A 16051-nucleotide genomic window follows, 5' to 3' on the forward strand; every position below is an offset into this window, starting at 1 on the left:
GGAGCCCCTTCCAGAGCTCCCGGAGCCTGGGTGGGCTCCCCCTGCCCAGGAGCACCTCCCAAGCTGTCCTTCAGTGCCCAGCTTTGCTCCATGCCAGGCTGTGTGCTGGGAGAAGCTGCAGCTCGGGCCTCAGGGAGCAGAGCTGGGTTTGTGGTGTGCCCTCCCCACTGGCTTTTGGGAAGATAAATGTGGTTTGGTGAATGTTAGTAAAGCCTGAAGGAGGGAGGGGTGCATGAAGTGCCCCCATGGTGCTGTGATGCGGGTGTTTGACACACTCTGGGGTCTCTCCAGCAGCCCATCAGGGCTTGTGCAGAGCACAGACTTTTTTCCTGGTGGTCCCATTGCTCTGAACTCCCCCTCGGGATGTTGGTGTGCTTGTGAGTTCTGGGCCTGTGCAGGTACCACGCTGCCTTTCCCTGGGGGTTTCTCCCAGCTCAGTGCTCCCTGGAAGTGCTGAGAGGGGCTGTGGGGGATGCATGGCCACACAGGTGGGGCAGTTCCAGGGGGAACCCACACTCTGTGCTCTCTTCCCAGTCTTTGTTCTGGTAGGAATTAAAAACCCTGAGGAGCCTGTAGATTATGTAATTAATTATTTAGCAGCATCCCTGAAACTGGGAGCAGGTGGGACATTCACGTGTCTGTTGCTCCCTGCTCTCTAGGCCTGTTTTGTCCATGCTGTTGATTTTTCTTCCTCTCCTATACCAACCTCAGGTTAAGTCAGGAGCTGGTGCAGACTCCAAAAAGCAGCAGAAAGGGCCCACTGCAGAAATTTCCTAGTTTTTTTTCCCACTTGCAGGATTTTTATTTTTTACAAATCTGTGTATGCTCATGTCATTAGACCACATCTGGTTTTGCCTCAGCCCTGGCTCTGTGGGAGCTGCTGGGGCCCTCAGTGCAGGTGAGGTTTGCTGAGCCTGGGGACAGGCAGGGCTCACCCTTGGGCAGCTGTGCCACGTGTGCCATGGCAGTGCCACAGCTGAGTGAGTGAAATGCTGGGAAGGCAAGGTCTGATCTGAGCAGGGAGATAAACAGCAAACTGGAATTACCCAGAGCACTGTGAGCCCACAGCCCTCGGTGCCGGGCTGTTGCCATGGTTAATGCAGTTTGTTTTGAAGGAGTCCTGTGCTGCAGTGGATGTACAGGTTGAGATGAGTTCTATTATCTGTCACCAGCCCCTTCCTCCCCCCTCCCCATATGGTCACAATAAATCAAACTCAGCCTGGAAGATGCAGAATTGACTATTTGTCAGCAGGCTGCAAGGAGGGGGAGAAGTCTGACTTTGTGAGGAATCCTGTTTGATGTTATGCAGAATGAGAAGCATAACCAATATTCTCTGATTTTTTTTTTAGAATTTTATCAGGTGGAATGAGGCTTCTTTACAAACCCAGAGCCTGAAATACCCAGGTTTGAAGGGGTGTGAGATTTTGACTAAAAATATTCTCATTGCAACCTGTACTCCTCCCCTTCTTTTCCAAGTTTCAGTTTTAACAGAGGAGAATCCTGAGGTGTGTTTTTAACGACCTCCAGGTAATTGCCCTGCACAGAGGAATGGGTGGGGAGCAGGTGTTACCTGTGCAATACACCTGTGCTGTGTGTGCTGGAAAAGGAGTTGAGTGAAAAGCTGTATGGAATATGAAAGTAAACAGTCCTCTTGGTTGTTCTTCTGCAAAAACTTAGTGTTTAACTTGCCACTCAGCAAGCACCTTTAATTCTTTGCTTGCCAGTAACTGCTGAGCTTGGATTGAACATTTTTCTGCCTGTTCTTAGAATTCTTTTAAAAATTGTGTTTGACCAGAGCCTGCTTGTCTTCTGTCAGATATGTTGTTTATTTTTAATAGCTTGAACGATTGTCACTGTGTAGCTGTTGACTAATTCCTTCGTCATGTGTCATGGGGACAACAGTGAGATTCTTCCTCCCACCCTTGAAGTGAAGCCCCCACTTCCCAGCCATGTTGACTGGTTTGTGGCTAAATAACACACAGCACTGGTAAGAGCAATATTTTTGCAGCTTGGGTTTGTTTTCCTGTGCGCCCATAATTCCAAAATATCAGATTGCAGATGTCAGTGCCAGCTATTTCATTCTGGATTGGTAGAAAATTGTAAATTAATTTAATGTTACTAGGATTTGAAAAATTAATGTTGAGAGCTTTAAATGTTCTCAAGGCCAGTTTATAAAAACAAGGAAAAGAAAAAGGCCTTTCTGTAGCTGTCCAAAGTGGTCAGGCAAGATGAAAATGAGGATGGAACGAGGATGATGAGCTGCAGGTTGGTAATGAAGGCTGCTGTTTGCAGAGGGACCTTCTGATGGCTCTCAGGCACCCAGGGCAGCCCTTTCAGCTGTTCCTGCACCAGGAGTAAACAGACATCCTTAATGCAGCATTTCTGGATTGCCTGCATCGATCTGCTCTGAAGAGCATCACTGATCACTGGGGACCATTTCCTCTCCTTTCAAAGATAAAAGCAGGGGGTGCACAAGTGCTCTCACACTCCACAAACCCCTGGCTGGATCCTCCATCCCCAGAGCAGGTTTTGTGCTGCTTTTCCCCTTCCTCACATCTTCCTTCTCAATCCATATGCTAGAGGAGCCTCCTTCCTCCTCACCCAACCTCCCCTCTCTGTTGCCAAAATGCCATCCCCTTCTCTCCTGCTGTCCTGGCTGTTGCCATGGAAATACCTGGATTTGCACAGATTTGGAACTTCAGAGCATTTTGGAGCTGGAAGTTGCCCTTGGTTTTGGTGCAAATTTGGTTTGCCATGTTTAATTGAATCCAAAAGGCTTGTCAGGGTGACATCAGCATCTGGGAAAATAAAAAGCCTTGGGATGAAAGCAGAACAGGGCAAAGCTTCGAGGTCAGGTGCTGGAAACACAGAAATTACTAAGACTTTCCCTAAATGTTTCCTTAAATGTCTGTATTGAGCATTTACAGTGAGCAGTGCCAACAGATGGCATGGAAATGTGTGTTTGACAAGCACAACAGGAATAGAACCAGCTATAAAATGATCTTGGTGAGCTTACATTAGTATTGTAAGCACAGATTTTTGGCCAAAAGGTGATGCCCTGTGAGGAAAGTCTGGTGCAAAACACTATCAGGAAAGACACATCTCTGGGATCATTCCTGTGGCCCCCCAGGGTGCATTGTTGCAGTATGGATCCTTCCAGTAATATCTGTCAAATCATTTTCCAGAAAGCTGCCCAAACATTCCAAGTTCTCCCCCTTCCCTCCAAGGAGCCTCCTCTCTGTCCCCAGCCATGGGCACAGGTGGTGCCTGGGGAAGGTCTGGCCTGGAAATCCCACGTGTGGCATGTGGGGGATCCCTCAGCTGCAGAAGGTGCCATGTTTTATTCAGCAAGCAGTGATAAATAATTTAAAAAGACTTTTAGAAAAGCCAAAGGTCTCCGTTGGTAGGACTGTGATCGATTTTTCTGTGGCAGTGAGAACAGGGAGCTGCTGAATGGCTTTAAAGGCAAGTGCCTGGTGCCACCATAGCTGTCCCCAAGCTGTCCCCTGTACCAAGGGGACATGGAAATGTGTGGTGAGAGCCCTTAGATCTCTGGGTATAAATAGTGCGTGTGCTCTGCAGCTGGGGGTTTTAGTGATTGGAACCCAATTAATGTGGATTATTTAGTGGTCAGCCAGTAAATCCTCAGAGAGGTGGCAGAGCAGGGCTGGACTCCTGATGGTGCTGAGCAGTGTCTGGCACCTGCCCCGGGGATTATCAGGGGGTTGCTGCAAAGATAAAAACAGGGTAATGTAGAAGAAACATCTTGCAGCCCTGAGTTTGATAATGTGCATTTTTTAAACAAGTCTGCTAAAAATGCATGTTGTAGCAACAAGACAGGCAACAGGCAGAAATTTCATTTTCAAATGAGGAGATAAATCTGGCTGATGGGAGGTTTTGGTCTGAGAAGTTCTGCTTTAGCTGAAAAAGTGGCTTTTATCTCCAGAATGAGTGGTGTAATCCAATGTCTTGGGATTTCCATCCACTGTTCCCAGCACACAGAGACTTCTGTGGGCACCAGGTGAGCAGTCCAGAAGGACTTGGGGGCTGGGGTAATGTCTTTGTGTCCTCCTGGACTTGCACTTGCTCTGTCTTGGTCACTGAACCACCTTTGGTACATCCAACCAAACCAGGCTCATGTTCCTGCAGGGGAATTTTGTTTGTCATGTACAGCCATGCCTGGGGTTGTCTCAGTGTGGCATTTGAGTGACTCTTCAGCATTCTCTAACCCCTGAGAAGTGCCAGTGCTGCAGTGGCACAGGGACAGTCCTGGCAGAGTGTGGGGAGCTGCTGCCTGTGGAGCTCAACCCTGGCTTGTTCCTGGAAAGGGACCTTGGTTGGGAGAAGCCATTACAGAAAGGCTCAGATTACAGCAAGGGATGCCCACGTGGACTTGTAGCACCAAAACTGATGTGGAAAATGGGATTTTTAAGTGTGAGAATTAACTTCCAAACACATAATTAAAGCAGCACTTAGACTGTGATGAGAAAGAGAACTCCAGCTCAGAAAAGAATTTGAAAAGTGAATGTACAAGAGCAAACAATTTTAAAGCCTGAATCATCAATGGGTTTGGGGTTTTTGTGGTTTTTTGTCTGTTTGATGATGTTTTTTTGAGGGCCTGATGGTTCTGTGCAAGGTGGATTGAATGTGAGCACTGAACATGGCAGTGTTGAGTTAATGGTTGGGCTTAAGGATCTTTTCCAACCTAAACAATTCCATGATTCTGGGATTAATTCTTTGATTCTGTGGGGCTACAGCCAGTGCTGCTTCCTGGCTTTGGTCTTACATCCTCTCATCCCACCCAAGTCCTTGAAACCCAGTGCAGAGGTGGCTATTCAGAGGGAGCAGAAAGTATCTTCATCTCCACTCTATTTTTTACTGTGAATCCTTTGTTTTCAGGATGTGTGTTGCATGGACAGTCAGCAGAAGGTCTTACCATGTTTGCCCCAAACAGATCAATAGCAGTGCCTAAAAACACACTTCTTTGAAGATGAACTCCATCACTGGCACGTTTATTTCTCTGTAGCTTTTATTACCATGGAGGAAAGTCTCACTCCAGGAGCTGAAGCCAGACCTGCATCTGCTCTGCTGTTGTTTTGCCCTCAATGTCTGGCTGTTCTGCCACGTTTTTTGCTCTGCCCATGCCTGGGAGTGTCACCTCAGAGCTCGTTGTCCTCAGCCTTTGGCAACGTGACTGAGCCTCACCTTGAGCAGGGCTGGGAGAAGGATCACTCAGGGCACTGTTTGCATCTGGCTTGCTGGAAACAATCCCACTGAGTTCTGAGCATGGCCAAATCCAGGGGAGGTGCTGTGCTCCCATGGAATGCCTTGATAACAAGTGAGAGGCTTTGCAAGAGGCATGGCAGGAAAATGGGGACTGCAAACATGCCTGGATAGAAGGATGGCAGGAAAATAATGACTGCAAACATCCCTGCATGAGGAAAATAGTGCCTGCAAACATCCCTGAATAATCTATAGAGTACAGGTCATATGGGGAAGAATCCAGCCAGGTAAACCAGTTGTGAGTCAATATTGCCTTAGACTGATTAAACCAGAGTTCTTGGCTTGCTCCTGGTCACTCCACCTCATGGTGGCTGTGGCTGTGATAATACCTGGCTTATTCCAGCAGTGTAAATGACAGCAGGGCTGGGGCACAGGAAAACTGGATTTGGATGAGGTGTATCCCTGGGAATTTTGTAGCAGAGAGGTCTAAGCCTTCATCCCTCACTGGGATTGTTGGATAGGTGAGGTTTTGGTTTCCTTTTAAGAGTGAGAAAAGCAGTTAGTAAAATAAAATTTTAATAACAGAGTTTTGGCTGGGGTGGAGCTGCCCAAGGTGAGGGGAAGCACAGGAGGGGCTGAGGCCTCTGGGATCAGGAGCCTCCCTGTGGGAATGGGGTTGAAGCTCAAATCCCTGCTCTGAAAGAAGGGCACCAGGATTCCTGAAATAGGTGCAGGATTCCTGCTGCCCCCAGGGAATGCCATAGCCAGGGCTCTGCCCAGTGCCTGTGGCTCTTGGGTCTGGCTTTGGAGATGGGGCACAAAAGAGGTAACGAGCCTTTCCTTGTAGTTCCAACACGCACGTGAAGCAGAGCAGGACCGGCTCTCCTGTTCACGGCTCAGTGATTCAGGCTGAGGATGGTTCATGTAGCCTTGAGACTGGCCTGTCTTTGGTTGTGTTTTTGGATTATTAATTAATGCTGTTGAGTTTATGTGGACAGCCTGTTGGGGTGGCCCTGTAACCCTGCTCTGGTGGCTTGTCCTGTGCTCACAGCTGGAGCCAGGAGGATTGTTTGTGCTGTTGTGGAATACTTGATGAGATTCCTCTCGAGTTTACCTACAGCTAAATTATTAGTTGCTGTTTTAATTTCCTTTCTCATAAAAGGAGAGCAAACATCTCATTTCCCTAGGCTGGCATGAGCTCCAGAGTGGGCAGCTTCATCTGTTGGGATTGTTCTGGCTACAATTGGAGGATTAGCATTAAAATGCTGGAATGCAGCACATCGAGAGGCTGTTCAAGTCTTCTCTGTGGAGTGAGCCAAGTGTGGCTGAGCTCTTCCCCATCCCCTCCATCTCACAAACTCACAGTGGATCTGGGAGCACGTGGCAGATGGGACCTGTGGTGGTTGTGGTCCCAGCTGGCTGTCCAGGGACTGGGGTCCAGCTGGGAGGGTCCTTTGGGATCTGCAGATAACTGCAGAGGAGATCTGTCAGGAGTTTTGGGGTTCTCTGGCTTGAAGCTGTGCTACAGACACCAGACATGTCTGTTTATGGCCAAATGTAAGGTTTTGTGGGGAAACTTTCTTGGTATGTAGAGAAAATCAGAATCTCTTGATTATATTCTCTGGAAGTGTTGTTTCTGTTCCTTGGAAGTGTTCAAGGCCAGGTTGGATGGGCTTTGGAGCAACCTGGTCTAGTGGAAAGTGTCTCTGCCCATGGTACAGGGTGGGACTGGACAGGCTTTAAGGTCCCTTCCAACCAAAACTGTTCCATGATTCCATGATATCCCCTGTTTTCTGTTATGAGATTGTCTGTCTGGGGCTGGTGTTTGCATTTGCCCCATGCCAGGTGAGTGCCCTTGTTGCAATGCTCTTTCTACTTCTAGTCCTGTAGATTTATTTTTAGTGCAATAACCTCAGTCAACACAGCACTTTTTTTTTACTTTTAATGAGTAATTTTCCACTAAACTGTGTCTCTTGGAAGGTTTCTTGTTTGTGCCTCGAGCATGCAGGTGGTTTGTGCTGTGCTGGCACCAAGATGCCTGGTTGGAGCTGCAGTCCTGCTGTCCTGGATACTCCACGGGCCCTGGACAGGCAGATGGTCACTGCCCTGGGCAAGGACTGTGGGTGTTGTGTCAATATATTAAAATTTCAAACAAATATTCAAATATACTGCTTAAATTGGGATATTTCCTAATTTAATCAGAAGGTGGTAAAGACGCAACTCTGCTTTGGTTCCCAAATGTGTCGTGAAGTGGTTGAAATCCTGATATTACCATTGTTTAATGTCTGTGTGTCATTGTTTTCCCGTGGATCAGTTGGATGTGTGAGAGGGAAGTGCCATGTCCTGCTGGCAGAGGAAGCTCAGCCTGGCTGGGTGAGGGCCATGAGCCATCTGGACAAGGAGGGCTCAGCCTTTTGGGAAAGCCAAATTTTGGGAAATCCCATGAGGGCCCCAAGACACGCCTTGCCAGTCCTCCCTTCCAGGGCTGCCCCAAGGGGGTAATCACTGCTGGATCCTGGGCTGGTTGAGGTTTCAAAAGGAGGGACTGGCATGTCCTCAACCAGGTGGGGGCAAAGGAGAACGCTGGTGTTCATCTGGGCACTGGCACTGGTCACATGAAGTATGGGCTGCTTCCCATGCACAATCCACCACTGCTGCCAAGGTTGAGGGATGTCTGGGAGAGAGGGATCCCCTCCTCTGCCTGGGACTTACTCTGTCCCTGTTTGTGTTTCTTCCATTGAAGTTTAAAAAGACCTGCTGCTGGAGCAGGGAAGGTGGGTGAGGATGCAGCTGCCCCTTCCCTGCTGCCCAGACAGGTCACCAGGACAAGGGCAAAACTGTGAGTGGGGTGTGAGGAAGGAGCACCAAGGGGTGCCCTCACCAGGGATGGCTGCAGTTTTGAGACACAATAAATAAAGCTTTTTGGGGGTTTCTGGAAGCAGAGGCCACCACCCCTGAGGTGTTTCTGCAATTGGAGTTGCTGTTCCAAGCACATCTGGGAACTGCAGGAGCTGGATCATGCTGTGCCAAGGGGCATTGCTCAGTGCTCTGAGCCACCTGAAGCCACCTCCAGTCCCGAGGTCACATTCTCTCTCAGTGTGTGACCTCCTGCCTCACTGTCAGCCCAACCCAGCCCTGGGGTCCAGGGGAGTCTCAGTGTCCATGACCAGGCTCCATCAGTCACCTGGCTCAGAGCAGGGCTGGGAGCTCACCTGGTGGCTCTGACACACACACAGCAGCTTCTTCAGACAGGACTTTTTTCTTAATCCGTGCCCATAAAGGATTTCCTTTATTGAGCTGTTAGCTGTGCATAACTGACCTTGATTATATCTTGCTAAGGGTTTAATTTCCCAAGTGATGCTATTAAAGGCCTCTCACACATCCAAGGTTTGCTTCGCCGAGTCCTGACCTGCTGTTTTTCCCTCCTCCCTGTGCCTTCAGAGGGAACACTTTGCTAAGCAGAGCCTCCCTTATGCCCACAGCACTTCCCTTTGGTTTCTGCAACCAGAGTGTGAAAAGCAAGATGTTGTAGAGGCACTGTAGGATGAGCTCTGGGCATGCTGGCAGCTCTGTGTTGAACAGGAAAAATGGTTGGGAACTGAACATTTAAGGAGCAAAGATGCAGCTGGACTTTTGCTGATTCCAGCAGGATCAGGGAGGGTGCAGTGGGGATGGAAGTCACCACTCTGCTTACCTGGCAGCTCTGCCCTCCTGTCTGCTTTGCAAAAACTACCCTTCTAATTTATGTGGGTTCCTCTTTATTTCTTTCCCCTAATCATGCCCTGACATGTACTAGTTCCTTTTGATCAGCTGTACTGCAGCCAGTGCCAGGGAGAGGCAGCGAGGGCAGAGCTGTGGGTATTGCTGTGGAAATGGCACTCCTGGGCACAGCTGGTGCCAGGTGACCCCTGAATGAGGCATTGATGGATAGTTACAGTCATTTGGAATAGCTGTGTCACATAAAATTTGTCAAATAATATGAAAGAACAGCACAATACTGTAAGAGCATTAAATATGAGATTTGGTTACCTTTGTTAGATGACTTTTCCCTAAATGATGCTCAGTTCCCACAGTTAGTTCTCTGCTCATCATTTTCCTACTTTGAAGTTTCCCAGAAATGAAATAACCCTTTTTTTATACATGACTGTGAAACAGGTGGTGCTGCTCAGCAGGCAGAGCTTTGCTGATCCTCTGTGAGACCCCCTGTGCCACTGGAAAAGTCAGGGAGCAGAGGAGGTTTCTGAACATCCCACCCCAGCACAGGTCTCCTTGCTGAGGTTCATGGCTGAAATTCCATGTTTCCTCTAACTGTCTGTGTTCCACAGGTGAAGCAGATCATGGAGGAGGCAGTCACAAGGAAGTTTGTGCACGAGGACAGCAGCCACATCATCTCCTTCTGTGGTGAGTCTCCAACACAACAGCAGATGCTGACCTGGGCAGGGGCTGCAACTTCCCCTTGGCATTGGGCTCTCCTGCTCTGGCATGTGCCATTCCTGGGAACATGCCCCTGGGCTGGGGGGGGCGGGGGCTAGTGCCAGGGGGTGAGTTGTTGTGACAGCAGTCACAGTCCCTGAGGCCTTCGCTCTGTGCCTAAAACACACTGAGATGTGTCAGGAGGGAGGGATGCTGGCAGTGTGGGCAGCCACTTAGGATGTACTAGAAATAATATTTTCTTTTTGAATTCCCTTGAGAATTGATTCAACTGAAAGTCTGTCAAGTCCAAATATTTCTGTGCTATTATGGAATAGGGATTTATGGAAAGGAGTCTGCAGCCTGCCAGAGTGTGAGAGCAGAGAGGCTGGAGGCTGACAGAGAATTTTGGATGGCGTTTGTAGAAGGTCTGCTCTGATACTGGACTGGTTTGGGGCTCATTTTCTGGCAGCTGTACTTTTCACTAACCTGCTCTTTAACTCTTCTTCTCCTACTGGTATGACAATTTTTAAAATGTGGAAATGCTTCAGAATCCATCAAAACCTTGGCAAATAGGTTTCTTTGTTGGGTTTAGGCCGTGAGACATCCTGGAGGGCTCAGAGCAAGGACTAGGGAGCAGAAGAGGAGGAGTATTTATATCTCAAATGTGGTGGGGAGCAGGACAGAGCAGCCTTGTTCCTGGTGGAATGTGCCACAGGTTTGGTCATCAGAGAGACTTTGCACTTAGGATGGCAAAATCAGATTGTTTCTATTCCTTTGGCCCTCCTGTGCCACTCTGTCAGCCACTCAGAGTGCAGAATGTGTGACTGGGACAGGGAGAGCCCTGGTAAAGCAGCTTCAGGTGCCCAGTCTGCACATGCCAGTGCTTGCAGAAGTGGGGGCACCTGCTTGGTGTACTAATGAATTTCAAACTAATTTGAAACTACTCAGTCTTTAGAGAGGGGGACAAGCACTTCAGCCTGTTGGGTGGGCAAGCTGGAACATGGAACATGCCCTTGGAGCTCCACTCTGACCCCACAAGCCTTGGCTCCCTGGGCCTCTCTCCTCTCCTGCTGGGCCCTCACATCAAAGGCAGGCAGGAGCCTGTTCTGGCCCTTTGTGTGGCATGGAAAGAGCAGAGCAGACTCCCAGGTGTGACTCATTCCCTGCTGTTCTGTGCAGCACGAGGGGCTTATTTATAGGCTGCAGTGACAGGGAGCTGAGGCATCTGGGCACAAAGGGCTCCTGGGTCCTCTCTGGCTCCTTCCTGCTGCTGCTGCCCCTGCCTCCTGGTGCCTGGTGCCTCCTCTCCTGCCATGGCTGTGGCTTCTCTCTCATTTGAATGGTACATGCACCTTCCTCAGTGTTGTGGCTCTCCAGAAGTCTGGTGATCTTATAAATAACCCTTTTCCCTGCCAAGCAGAGCATGCTGCAAGCCTGGCTGTGGCTGCCAGAGCTGCCCTTTTCCCTGGAAAGAGCTGCCTTCCTCAGAGCCCTCCTCACCCTCTGCACTGCAAACCCTTTTGGATGGAATCAGTGGTGTGGCAGGAAAGGGCAGAGCCCCCAGGCACCCCCTTCTCCTGTTGGGGGGGATCTGGAGCAGACAAACACGAGTTGGCATCTGTCAGTCCAGGCTGCCCTGGGAGGCTGATGGAGAGCTGGGGGCAGGGCTGGGGGTGAGCTGAGGGTTTGGTGTGCACATCAGTCTGCTCAGCCTGAGTGGTTTGAATCACACCAGTGCTCTGGGCAACTCAGAAATATCTTTAGTCTTTTGCCAGGAATCAAACCCCCCACCTTACCTGGGTGTATCTGCACAGAGCCCCTGCCTCACACTGCCCTGCTGTGGATCCTGAGGGATGGGGACAATCTCCTCACAGTGTTTTTGCAGCAGTGACAGAAGTTATGAACTGAGCTCAAAACCTCATCAGGTTAAAAGCCCCTACCATTACCCCTGGATTTAACAGGGACACGGTGCTCTTGGTGTGTGTGCTCCAGCCTCAGAACACCTGAGGAAGCACAGAGAGAGGTTTTCCTCTGGAAACAGCACATTTCTATCTAGTTTTGCCAGCAGAAGTGGTGTATTGGAGAGGTTCAGTCTCTGGTGTTGCAAACAGATGCTCTTGACTCCTCCACAGTGCAGTGTGCCAGAAGGCCTTTCAGGATCTGGGATCTCTCCCTGGCTGGTATGGAGCTGTGATGCCCCAAATCTCTCATTCTGGTGCAGCTCAGGCCGTGTCTCCCCAACCTTCTATGCTGCTGCTCAGCACCGAGCAGGGCAGGATAATCAGCATCTCCCAGGCCGGGAGCTGGTGATGGGGCTGCATGGAATAGCTTTTCCTGTGTCTCCATGGAGCTGTTCAGCTGTAGGGAAGGATACCCTTCCAGGCAGGAGGCAGAGCAGCATCTGGAGGGCAGGCTGGTCTCGGCAGTGGCCGCAGGAGGGAGCCGGTGTGGGAGAAGCTCATTGTCAGACCTGGATGAAGAGCCTGCAGGACTGTGGGTCTATGTGATTTCCCAGTGCTTTGATCAGCCAGTATAATCAGCCAGTGTTTGGCACTAGACATCCATCCGGAGCCCTCCCAGGGGCTTTGGGATGCAGTTGCCAGCAGAGCCTCTGTGTGTACACTCCTCTTCCTGTGGAGTCATCGCCGGCTCCATCGCTGGCCCAGCAGCTGCTGGGATCCCACAGGCTGGCAGGGAGCCTGGCAAGAGAAGACAGGTTTCTGGGGCTTTCTGAGTGCTCACCAGGGTTCAGTGAGTGTCTGATACTGCCTTCGAGCAGAGCCCAAAGCACCAAGTCAGGAAAAGCCTTGCACAGGCTACAACTAATCCCTGTGTCCCTGAGTGCTGGTGGAGTCACCACCGAACTGGGACAGTCTCCAAAGCCAGACCAAGCTGCTGGCTCTATTTCCTGTACTGCTTGAGAAACCCTCAGTGCCTGGGCTTTCTCCTTGCTTGGACCTGCTAGCACAGGGAGTGAAATCTCTTGTTTCAGCTGTACCCTCAGACTGGACTGATGGGAAAACTTCAGGGAGTTGTTTGGCTTCTCCACAATCCATGAGAAACCCATGAGGAGAGTGGCAGCACAGCAATCACCCTGCCTGGAGAAGCTGCAGCACTTGGTGTTAGTTGTACCATGTCTGACAAAGATGTTTTTCCAAAGGCCAGGTGGGAATGGTTGGAGAAGTTTTAGGAGGCTGTGGCTGCCCCATCTTTGGAAGTGTTCAAGGCCAGGCTGGGCAGAGGTTGGAGCAACCTGGTCAAAAGGGAGATGCCTCCATGTAAAGCCCCTCTCTGGCTTCCTTGTAGCCCCTTTAGATCCTGAAAGGTGCTGAGGGGTGTCCACACAGCCTCCCCCTCTCTGGGCTGGGCAGCCACAACTCTCCCAGCCCATGTCCGTGGGGCAGGTGCTCCAGTGTGGTGTGTGTGTGTTGCAGCTGCCGTGGAGTGCTGTGTCCTGCACGGGCTCAGGCGTAGGGCAGCCGGATTCCTGCGCAGCAACAAGATCGCAGCGCTCTTCATGAAGGTGGGCAAGAGCTTCCCCCTGGCAGAGGAGCTCTGCAAGAAGGTGCAGGACCTGGAACAGCTCATCGAGAACGCGTAAGGCACCAGCACTGCTGTCAGTCCTCTGGGCACTCGTGTTTGGGGTGAGGGTGTAGTTTGGGTCTGGCTGGGGGTCGCAGTGTCCACCCTGAGCCTCAGCAGGAGCAATCACTCCTTCAGTTGGGCTGTGTCTTGTCTTGGGGTTTTTCTCTCTTGAACGAACTGGTTGCTTTCCTAAGAAACTGAGTTGTGGCTGTGGTTTAAGCAGTGGTGGGCAAGTTCTTATCCCTCTGCCCCTTTCCTTGTGCCTCAGGGACAGCTGAGTGTGTTGCTCCTGAGCTGTCATGGTTTATGGACCAGTTCACTAAGCCAACTGGAACAACATTTGCTCTGTCTCAGTGGGCAGGGCTTGAACCTGCAGTAATTAATCTGCTGTTTGAGAGCAGCTCACTCATCCTTGGACAGGAACTAGGGAGATGGATGGAGCAGCTACCTAGAAGCAGGAATTTTATGCACTCCTAAGATAAGCTGCTCTGCCTGTGAACTGCTGTCCTCAGGCATCTGTGGAAAAGTGTGTGAGCTGAAGCCTCTGCTGAGGGAGAGACTCCCTCTGGGGTGTCTGTAGTGGGAAACTGATTAGTAAGTCTGGTTCCAAACGCAGGTGTGGCCTTCTGGAGCAGGGGGTGGAAGAGATGCAGGGGGCATCACCAGAGCCCTGTCCCAGACAGTTCCCTGGGCATCCCCCAGCACCACCAAACCCCTGGCTTTGTGCCCCACGAGGTGCCAGGAATGCCCTGGGCTCCTGCAGAGCTCAGGGATGAGCCAGTGATGGTGTTGTCTCTTGTCTTGCACCTCTCAAGGCGAAACCAAGTCCAGGGCATGCCAGAGAATGTGCGCAAGGTGCCCAAGCTGCCCAACCTGTCTCCTCAGGCCATCAGGCACCTCTGGATCCGCACAGCCCTCTTCGAAAAGGTCCTGGATAAAATCGTGCACTACTTGGTAGAGAACAGCAGGTGAGTACAGGCACAGGCCACCCCTTTCCCTGTCCCAGGTCACTGCCAGCATCTGCCCCTGCGGTGGCACTGGGGGTGTTGCTGGCTGAGCTGTGTCTGAGTGGGCAAGGGAGTCCCTGGATGGAACAGGCCAGTTGTGTCACTCAGTGCCCATCATGAGGATACCCTGCTGCTGGTGACCACTGTGCACTCCCTAAAATAAAGACAGGCCACACTTGCCCTGCTGATAGTTGGGTTGTCAGATACTGTGTTGTCCTTGTCCTCTGGGATCTCTGTGCTGAGGTGACCTGTCCTGGGGAGGATCTCCAGTTTTGGGCAGGTTTTGTTAGGAGTTGGTGATGTTTGCAATGTGCTGCAGGAGGTGTTGTCCCCAGGAATTTCACAGCTAGAGGAACAACCTGTTAAGGGCTTCTTGCCCTCTCCCCTCCAAGGGGTGATACAGAAAGAGAAGGGCATACCAGTGGTTTAAAACCACTGTATATAACTTTGCATTCGCATTTTGCAACACTCCAGCTTTCTGCTGTCTTTTATTTCTTGTAGTAAGTACTATGAGAAGGAAGCTCTCATGATGGATCCTGTGGATGGGCCAATTCTTGCATCTCTACTGGGTAACACTTTCCTCTTACCCTACTTGCTTTCCAAACCTGTGCTCCCAGGTCTGTGGTGTGGGTGTGGAATGCAGTTGTTCCTCTGTGGATCAGCACACTGACAGCTCTCTCACGTTTGGGCTGTTCCTCTCTGCAGTGGGGCCCTGTGCACTGGAGTACACCAAGATGAAAACCGCTGACCACTTCTGGACAGACCCATCTGCCGATGAACTGGTGCAGCGGCACCGGATCCACAGCTCCCACTGCCGCCAGGACTCGCCCACCAAGCGCCCGGCGCTCTGTGTGAGTGGGGGGCAGCCCCTGGCTGGGCTCCTGCCAGAGCCACAGCCACAGCCAGGGCCACAGCCAGGGCTCCTGCCAGAGCCACAGCCAAGGCTCTGGGCTCCCTGGGTTTGGAAAGGGCTGTGGTGCCTCTCATGAGGGAAGGTTTTGAGCCAGAAGTGCTGGGAGCACAGTCCATGGAGCCTGCTGGGGCATGGGGACATCATGGGGTCTGTGCCCCGTGGGAACATCATGCATGAATGAAAAGCAACTGAAGCTGGAGTCTGCAATGTTTATTGTAAGCCAAGCACACTCCTGGGGCTTCTCTAAGTACAGAAGTGATCTTGGCCAGAGCCAGGAATCCTCTCAGAGGACTCAGAGGAAAACATTTCTAGCAGTGACTTTCTTAAGTGTGTAAGTGAGGAGAGAATGAGCTTCCAGAGAGGCTTTTGGACAGTCCGAGCTGTCTGAGCTCCCCTCACGTTGGTGGGTGGATGTCTTTCAGATTCAGAAGAGGCACTCCAGTGGCAGCATGGATGACCGACCCTCGCTGTGTGCCAGGGACTATGTGGAGTCTCTGCACCAGAACTCCCGAGCGACGCTGCTCTATGGCAAGAACAACGTCCTGGTGCAGCCGGTGGGTCCCTGGAGGCACCTGGGCTGGGAAATGCTGCTCTTCCCCCCAGAAGCTCCTTCTATCCCAACGTACTCTTTGCTGAAGTAAAGCACGGGCCCATTTTTTATGTGGGAAGGTGGTGATTGGGCTGTGTTTGTGGAGGTCCTGGTGATCTGGATCCTCCTGGTGGAATGGAAGAGCTCTGCTCCAGCCCCAGGACAAACAGGCTCCTCTCCCTGCCGGCTCTTTGCCATAAAACTTCTCCTGTCCCTTCCTGCTTCTTGTAGTCAAATAAATGAGGTGCAAACTGCTTTTAGGTGAAGCTGTTGAGTTTGCCTTGCTGGGCAGCTGCTCTCAGCCCTTTCCCAAGCAGGTGA

The 16051-nt window shown here is 51.0% G+C and overlaps 1 protein-coding gene across 4 annotated transcripts in view; it reads left to right on the forward strand.

Annotated features, from left to right (window-relative positions):
- Nucleotides 1–16051, forward strand: part of SGSM1 (small G protein signaling modulator 1) — a 41261-nt gene that overhangs the window by 4405 nt on the left and 20805 nt on the right. For all 4 annotated transcript variants that reach the window (XM_071572096.1, XM_071572093.1, XM_071572094.1 and 1 more), the window contains exons 3-8: nt 9549–9624; nt 13071–13233; nt 14037–14189; nt 14730–14797; nt 14934–15079; nt 15564–15695. In XM_071572096.1, coding sequence (XP_071428197.1) covers nt 9549–9624; nt 13071–13233; nt 14037–14189; nt 14730–14797; nt 14934–15079; nt 15564–15695 — 738 coding nt within the window. The remainder of the gene's footprint in view (nt 1–9548; nt 9625–13070; nt 13234–14036; nt 14190–14729; nt 14798–14933; nt 15080–15563; nt 15696–16051) is intronic.

The sequence above is a fragment of the Pithys albifrons genome, chromosome 17 (genome assembly GCF_047495875.1).
Source record: "Pithys albifrons albifrons isolate INPA30051 chromosome 17, PitAlb_v1, whole genome shotgun sequence".
Classification (NCBI taxonomy): domain Eukaryota; kingdom Metazoa; phylum Chordata; class Aves; order Passeriformes; family Thamnophilidae; genus Pithys; species Pithys albifrons.